This window comes from Camelina sativa, chromosome 12 (genome assembly GCF_000633955.1).
Source record: "Camelina sativa cultivar DH55 chromosome 12, Cs, whole genome shotgun sequence".
Taxonomy (NCBI): domain Eukaryota; kingdom Viridiplantae; phylum Streptophyta; class Magnoliopsida; order Brassicales; family Brassicaceae; genus Camelina; species Camelina sativa.
The window spans coordinates 22,633,027-22,640,861 of NC_025696.1; the positions used below are offsets into that span (position 1 = coordinate 22,633,027).

At 35.6% G+C, this 7,835-nt stretch overlaps 1 protein-coding gene across 1 annotated transcript in view; it reads right to left on the minus strand.

Moving 5' to 3' along the window:
* LOC104733763 overlaps window positions 1-502 on the minus strand; it is a gene marked incomplete at its 3' end in the record, with an annotated part of 2,159 nt that extends 1,657 nt beyond the window's left edge. The window contains exon 1 of the mRNA XM_010453314.1: window positions 157-502. Coding sequence (XP_010451616.1) covers window positions 157-396 — 240 coding nt within the window. The remainder of the gene's footprint in view (window positions 1-156) is intronic.

The following is a 7,835-nucleotide window of genomic DNA, read 5'->3' on the forward strand; positions in this document are numbered from 1 at the left end:
AAAAAAAAAAAAAAAAAAAAAAAAAAAAAAAAAAAAAAAAAAAAAAAAAAAAAAAAAAAAAAAAAAAAAAAAAAACTCTCGCAAACCAATGAATCAACGAATCAAGAAAACAAAAACAAAGGTTTCAAGAATTTGATTGTAGAGTTTTTTACTCACAGGGAGAGAAGAAGGATGAGCGACGACTGAAACGACGCCGTTTCCATTAACAGAGACAGCTCGTGAAACCGTGTGGCCGCCGTCGTGAGGATCCCACCATTCCGGGGAGTGAAACCAGTCTCCTTCGTCCTTTATTACGCCGTGTTGTCCTCCGGAGAAATGGCGTACACATGACTCGATGGTGGTGCTAAGCCTTTTTCCACGCCGCGTTGTCAACGAGATACGTTGAATTGAATTCATTTGTGAAGAGACCCAAAGCCTCGAGAGATCGTCGGTAAAGGTTTGGGACTTTAGGAGGCGTCTCTGGTTACTGTAGCAAAACCCTTATAAATTTTGGTTAACTAGGTTTTTCTAAACGGTCCAATTACAGTAGAGAGTGTCGCCGGAGAATAATACCTTTTTTTTTTTACAACAGTAACATTTTTTATTTTACTAGGGGGTTTAGGTGAGTTGTTGCGATTATTCTATTTACCCAGTTAAAAAAATGGAAATCGCTTTTTACGAGNCCAAAAAAAAAAAAAAAAAAAAAAAAAAAAATCAAGATTGCACAGTGAAATACTTATACCGAACCTTTTGAAAACCAAATTATACTAACTCACAACATTACGGAGCCAAATAATGGATACTAACTCGGTCGTACGTAACACCGGTGGAGTCGTCGAGAGACTCACCGGTAATTTCATAACATCAAGTGATACGGTTAGCCTTGTTCCTCTTTCCTTCTTACGAGGAAGAGTCTTTTTTTTTTTTGACGATCGGGGAACAGTCTTTTATCTCTCGAGAATATGGTATGATTTTGTAAAGGTGAAAGTACTTTGATTATTCGTTAATTAGAAATTTAGAATGAATTTACCTAATGCACATTTTTCATTTTGAAATCAATTTCATCAAAATCGTTTGGGTGGTTTATGGGTCACGTTGGATTTTAATTGGTTTAGTACCAAACAATTTTGGATTGAGATTATGGTGGAAGAAAACACTTTGACTTTGGTAATCCTTACTTGAAATACTTTTTACATAGATGAATATTAATACAAATATATCATTATTTTAAATTATTTATATGGAGCACATGCAACTTGGCTAAATGTTTTAGTGGATAATTGCTGAATTAAGGTTTTTTTTTTTTTTTTAAAATGGCAATATTATTGATAATTGCTGAATATTTGACCAAAAAAATAGAAATAACTGTACTTAGTAACTAAAAATATTTTCCATTTTTTTACAAAAACATTGAATACTTTTTTCATACAATAAATTAACGCCTCAGATTGGATTCTATGTCCTTACAAGAAATTAATCATCCATTAATATTATATAATATAAGTTGGTGTTATATGCCATTCACCCCAAATCCTTAATTATACTAAGCAAAAGTCATTGTTGTTATTTGCAATTCTCCCAAAATCTTTAATTATACTAAGTAAAACGTCAGTGTTGTTCTTTGTCATTCTTCCCAAAATGATATGGAATCAAAAACCCAATATATAAATTTTCTTCTCTTCTTCGTCGAATTTTCTTAGTCGAATTTTCTTAGAAATCGAGAGAATCGATGAATCAAGATACTCACCAATTTCACCAATCTCTCGATTTCTCCCAACAAAGAAAACAAAAATTTGGAATGACAAAAGACAATAATTCTTTTTTTTTTCAACCAAACATTAATCAAACAATGTTTCTTTCTAGTTAGTTTAATTAAAAATATGGTGTTAAAGTAACACTGGCTACCGATTATGACATATGTTCAACGCTAACAAATTTTTCAAACACATAAATGAAGTATTTTTATTCCAACAGAAAAAGTTTATATATTAAACGTCCAAATACTAATAGATGTTTTGTTTTGGGGATTTTTTTCTATTTATTATATAGATTGTGATGCACAATAGTTACTGTTGTGTATATCTAAAATCATATTATTTTAGATCAAAGATATTAAACAATAATAGAAGCAAAAAAGTTGCCAAAGCTAGCAAAAGATAGAATATAAGCATAGGGAAATATTTTGACCCAAAAAAAAAAAACAAAGGCAAATAAGTCTCAAAATTAACCGTTAATATAACTGTCAATATTAACAGTTAAACGAAAATAATCAATAAGTCTCAAAATAATTAAGTTATGGGGTCAAGTGACCTCCCTGTTCTAATACCACTAGAATAGAACCAGCCCTAGAGCACAAATTGATATTTTTATTATATTTTTTAAAAATAAATAAAATAAATATAGCATATATATTGTTATTAGTTCTGAATTTTTATTTTTATTTTTATTATACGCCATAATATGTTTATATATATATATATATATATATATATCAATTTCTTTCCACGTTGTTAGATTGATGGTTCTTGGAAAAGTACGGATCTTTTACAGGGTTTGGGTTGAGCAGTGGAGAAGATTCAACGCTCCTTTTGGGAGCACGAAGTCAACGACGAGGACTTACTCCCTTACATGCGGAATTACAAGCACTGATCTGGGTTATGGATGCTTTACTGGCGGCTGGAGTTGTTTGTCAGGCTTTTGAGACGGACTGTGTTGAGTTAGTTGCGATGGTGCAGACGCCAGACGATTGGCCTGCTTTCTCGAATTTGCTGGAGGATTTTGCATTACTCCGATCTTCCTTCCCCTCCTTCACTCTAATCAGGGTCCCTCGAGACGTCAACGTTAGGGCGAATTGTCTGGCTCGATCTTCAAGATGTTTAATTTCTGAATCTACTTTTGTAAACTCTTTTCCTCCGGTTTGGGCAACCAATCGTGGAGTTCTTTTTTAATTATTAATGTTTGGTTGAAAAAAAAAAAAAATATATATATATATATATATATATATATATCAATTTGGTATAACTGATTATTACCTTGTTAATTCAATTGATATATCCAGATTTTGTTATCTTGTTATCTATATCTTTTTTTTACTTTTTTTTTTAAACTGTGGAAAGCACAAGAGATTTGTTTAGATGATTAAGTATAAAAATGATTTGGTTAGAAATTTGTTAAGATGTGCAGCCGTTTATAAAGAAATGGTGTATACATATTTAATATTACAAATAATAACTTTAATTTGTGGTATTTATTAAAAAGGTAAGGATTTATTATGTAAATCTTACAAATATAATGTTATATTAGCAAATGTACTTTTTTTTTGTCACGAACCGGAATTGGTTTACATTAACTCAAGTTTGGTGCAGTAGGTAAGGAAAGTAAAGCTGATTTAGCTAACACATCAGCTTTCTTATTTCTGTCTCTTGGTACAAACACAAAAGAAACATAATCGAAACGAAGAGATAGATTGAGGATGTCGTGGTGAATCCCATGGAGCTCCTTGAAAGAAACCTCCAAATTAAGCGCTTTGATCAAACTGTAGTGAATCTGAAGCGAAAGAAACTCGTTTGAAATCCAGCTCAAGAGCTTGGTGGATGGCGAGGAGTAAAACAGATGCTTCGGCTATTAAAGGAGAAGCAATGTTTGAGGCCACGGATCCGGCTTTGATTTCCGATGATTGAGACCTGTCAAAAAAGAACCAGCCAAATCCAACTTCCCTCGTCTCCTCTCGCCATGAAGCGTCAGAGAAGCATTGGATGGGATCCAAACGGAGAGCTGGAGTTGCTCGGATCTGGTTTGATGGTTTCAGAGATGGTGTTTGGTCTTGGGCTGCAGACCATTCTCGAGCTGAAACAATGGCGAGTGTTATGATTTCCGAGCAGGTGAAGAAGCGGTTTTCAAAAATCTTCTTATTTCTCGAGTACCAAAGAAACCACAAGATCCAAGGGGCTAGGTTCCCAGTTCCTACTCCACAAGGAGGTAAACAGATTAACTTGTTGATTACCTCAATTCCTTGTTGAGTGGTCGTGAAGAGTTTTGTGCGTGGTGGGGTTTTGAAAGGTGCTGATCTCCAGACTTCTGCTGCATAGGGGCAGTGGAACAGTAAATGAATGACGGATTCGTCAGCATTGCAGTGTGGACAGGTAGCATCCGGATTTATTCCTCTGATTCGCAGGTTTTGGCCAGTACGAAGGGCGTTCCTCATAGCTTTCCAGATTAGAAACCGGACTTTTGGTGGGCAATGAAGGTTCCTGAAACACAATGTTTTTGGTATGGGTGAAGTGATGAATGTATGGAACGATGAAAGATGAGATGAATGGATGGCAGGGTGTTTCAATTCCCCTTATGCACTTGTAGTACAAGAGGTGTCAATCCAATTTGAGAGTTTGTGAACAATCAAGATGTGTATATGAGCCTAAGTTAAGCCAAGTATGTAAAGGATGTTTGTCACTAACAATCCTATTATGAAATGTAAAGTGCAGAAAGTAAAAGCTACTTAAACTAGATGCTGAATGTAAATGGAACAGAATGATTATGACTAATATGAAGCTAGAACAGAAATAGAAACTATGCTAATGAACTAATGCAAGGTAAGTAATGGACAGGACACTAAGTAAATGCAACAGAAATGCAACTAAAATGAGACAAGAGATAAGACAGGACAACTACAAATCATAAACCAAATTTCTGGGGATGAACTCGAGCAAGCACTCGATCGAGTGTAGATCAAGTGCAGGGTCGAGCTAGACAAATAAGTAAAACAGAGCAATGCAAGAAAAACAGAGCAATACACAAGCGAATCAAACACCGATCAAACAACAGGATTAAGACTTAGAAATCAATAAACAAGGAAGGCCTTGAGGAGGGATTCATGGGCTGGACTAATGATTGAAGTCATCTAACTTGGTCAACAAATCTCAAACAACTTGAGCTAATCTCTAGACATATAATTCTAAGACATGTTTAATCCACTCTCATGGCAAGAAACAATCAAACTCATGCATCTCTAGACTTGTTCTCACAAAGTAAAGAATCTACACAAGCAGGCATTAAGCAATATATCTCATACCAAACAAGACCTCTAATCCCTTAGCAAGCCTAATGGTAAGCTCTAGATCTAGCCTTATCTATGCTCCTTAAACATTGATGTGATGCTAAGATGCTTGAAATCAAACCCTACCCTCTCAGTTATAGGATGAGCATTAAGAACATCTAGCTTAGAAGAGATTCTACCACAATCAAGCTTGACCAAATCAAACAAACCTCAAACACAGCCCAGCCTAACCCATCCTCAAGATCCTAAGCAACTACTCACAAGAATACATGATGAACATCAAAGTCATAAACCCAGAAAATACTGAAACTTGCATCAAATGAAAGATAAAGCAAAGATCTATAATATTGGAGAAAAAATCAAACTCGAATTCTCAATATTCTGAAAGTTATGGAACCAACAATATTGAAGAATCTAGAGTTTTTCTCTCTTAAAAGAAGTACAAGATCTAATAAAAATAAAAGTGCAAAAGGAATAATTCCCAAAAGAGTAAAAACTAGGTTTCTGACTATCTAAAAAGCTGGACTCTTTGGGTGGCTGCTGGTACAAGCCCTTATATAGAAAAAGTAGTGGAAGCCCTAAAAATGCTAAAAGACAAAATAGCTAGGCGGCTCGGCCAACTCGACTTGGTGCTCGGTCGAGTGACCGGTCGAGTTGGCTTCTCTCGTGCATCTTCCACTCGGTCGAGTCCCTCTCTGCACACGGTCGAGTGTCTGGTCGAGTGTGCGGTCGAGTGGGACTCTGGGCCTTGTTTCTTCAGCCTTAACTCTCTTGCTTTCTCCTCTTGATTGCTTCACTTTTCCTCAGAATTGTTCCCATGCTCCTTAAGCTTCAAAATCATCTGATTATGCATGAAAAGATGCAAATGCAATGCAACTATACTCTAATGCAAGAACAGTCCTGTGCAATAATGGTCAAAATGGATAGCAAAAGATGCAAAAGATGTGAATAAACTAAGGGAAAACAGGGTAAAATATATGAACACCAACACCCCCAAAGTTAGTCTTTGCTTGCCCTCAAGCAAATAAACAAGACATAAAAAGGTAGGTGAGGTTTGAAAGTGGGATCTCAGCTCCTAAAGCTAGCAAATAGACCATCTAGAATCAATGTCCAAGTTACTAGTACTATGATGCAAGTTGAATGAGCTGTACTTAAAGATTTTAGACAAGCATATCACAACCTTTACTGATTTGAGCCTTAGATGTCCACATGCATTCAAATCAATCATTTCCTTTAACATTCATTAATCAAGAACATGAATCAATTCTATGCAATAGCCCTGGGCATTCGGGTTCCCGAACCCGATCGGGTTCAGGTTTTCGGGTTTTCGGGTTTAGACATATAGAACCCGTTCGGGTTTTCTATACTTTCGGGTTCGGGTAATACCTGTTCGGGTTCGGGTTATTCGGGTATACCCGAACTCAATCGAACCATGAACAAAAAAAAAAAAANAAAAAAAAAAAACTAAATTTTATTTTTTTATAAATTTTAGAAAACTTGTATATATATAAATATTTAACATTTCTTTTTGAGACAGAGAAACTGAAGTGGCAAAATGGTTAATGATGTACCTGTAAATGTTCAAGGTTGTGGGTTCAAATCCCCTAAAATACATATTTTTACATTTAATTCGGGTTAGTTCGGGTGGGCATTCGGGTTACCCGAACCCGATCGGGTATCCGAACCTTAGAGGTATTGAACCCGATCGGGTTTTATACAATACCCGAACCCGAACCGAACCATCCACTTCGGATCGGGTTCGGGTTCGGGTTTCGGGTCCAGGTAATATGCCCAGGGCTACTATGCAATGCTTAAACTCATTTGGCTTGGAGATAAAGGTTTTGAGACAATGGTGGTCTCTCTTTAGACTAGGGTTTATCAATATCAAGGTTCTCTCATAAAAAATGGATTGAGCTTTAGAAGAATGCTAAAGGTAAGAACACTTAGACACATACAAGAACAAAACCTTATCTACCCAAAGGCACCCAAAGTGTTTATCCTATCAATCTAAACCCAAATGATCCTAGTGCTACCCTTTAACTTCTTCTCTTCTCTTTCACCCTTTTCTCTTTTGGTTTTCAAGTCTTAGGAGAGATTTCTTATTTGATTCTTCTAGTGGGATGGGAGATTCTTACTTATTTGCTATGGTTCTCTTTTCTTCTTATTCTTAAGACATAAAAGCATTTTGCTAGACTCTTCTTTTCTTTCTTTTCTTTTGTTTTTAACTAGAACCATCTTCAACAAAATTTTACTTCCCATCCTTTCACTAGACTTTGCTTAAACACATTCTCCTCTTAAAGACTCTACCCTTTTTCTTTCTCTTTTTCCTCTTTTCTTTTCAAAACAGCCAAATCTCAAACCCAACAAGTGAACCACCTAGTCCTATCTAGTTTGAAAAATGTAAACTAGAACTACACAAGGCTTTACTCTGGTCAGTTCAAACATAACACTTTCTACCAAGCTCAATCCCAAAAATAGGCCTCACACACACAAGAAATAACATGGCTTGAAAGAAGGGTTGATTAAGGGGTAGGGAAACTGATTTTAATGGTTAATCAGCTACTTGGATCAACAAGAGTGGTAAAAAGGAGAAAGATGATCCAAATATGTATATGGTATCCATGAGTTTAAAGCAATGCACACATTGATAATTGAAAGTCAATATTAGGTTCTTATAAATAGGAAATGGTTTCAAATCTCAACATGCTTCAATTTAGACCAAATGCAATGTAGGAATTCAAGGCTTGGTTCAATCTTATTCTTCTAACCACTCAACTAGCATCAAAGTACTATTAACTTGGGC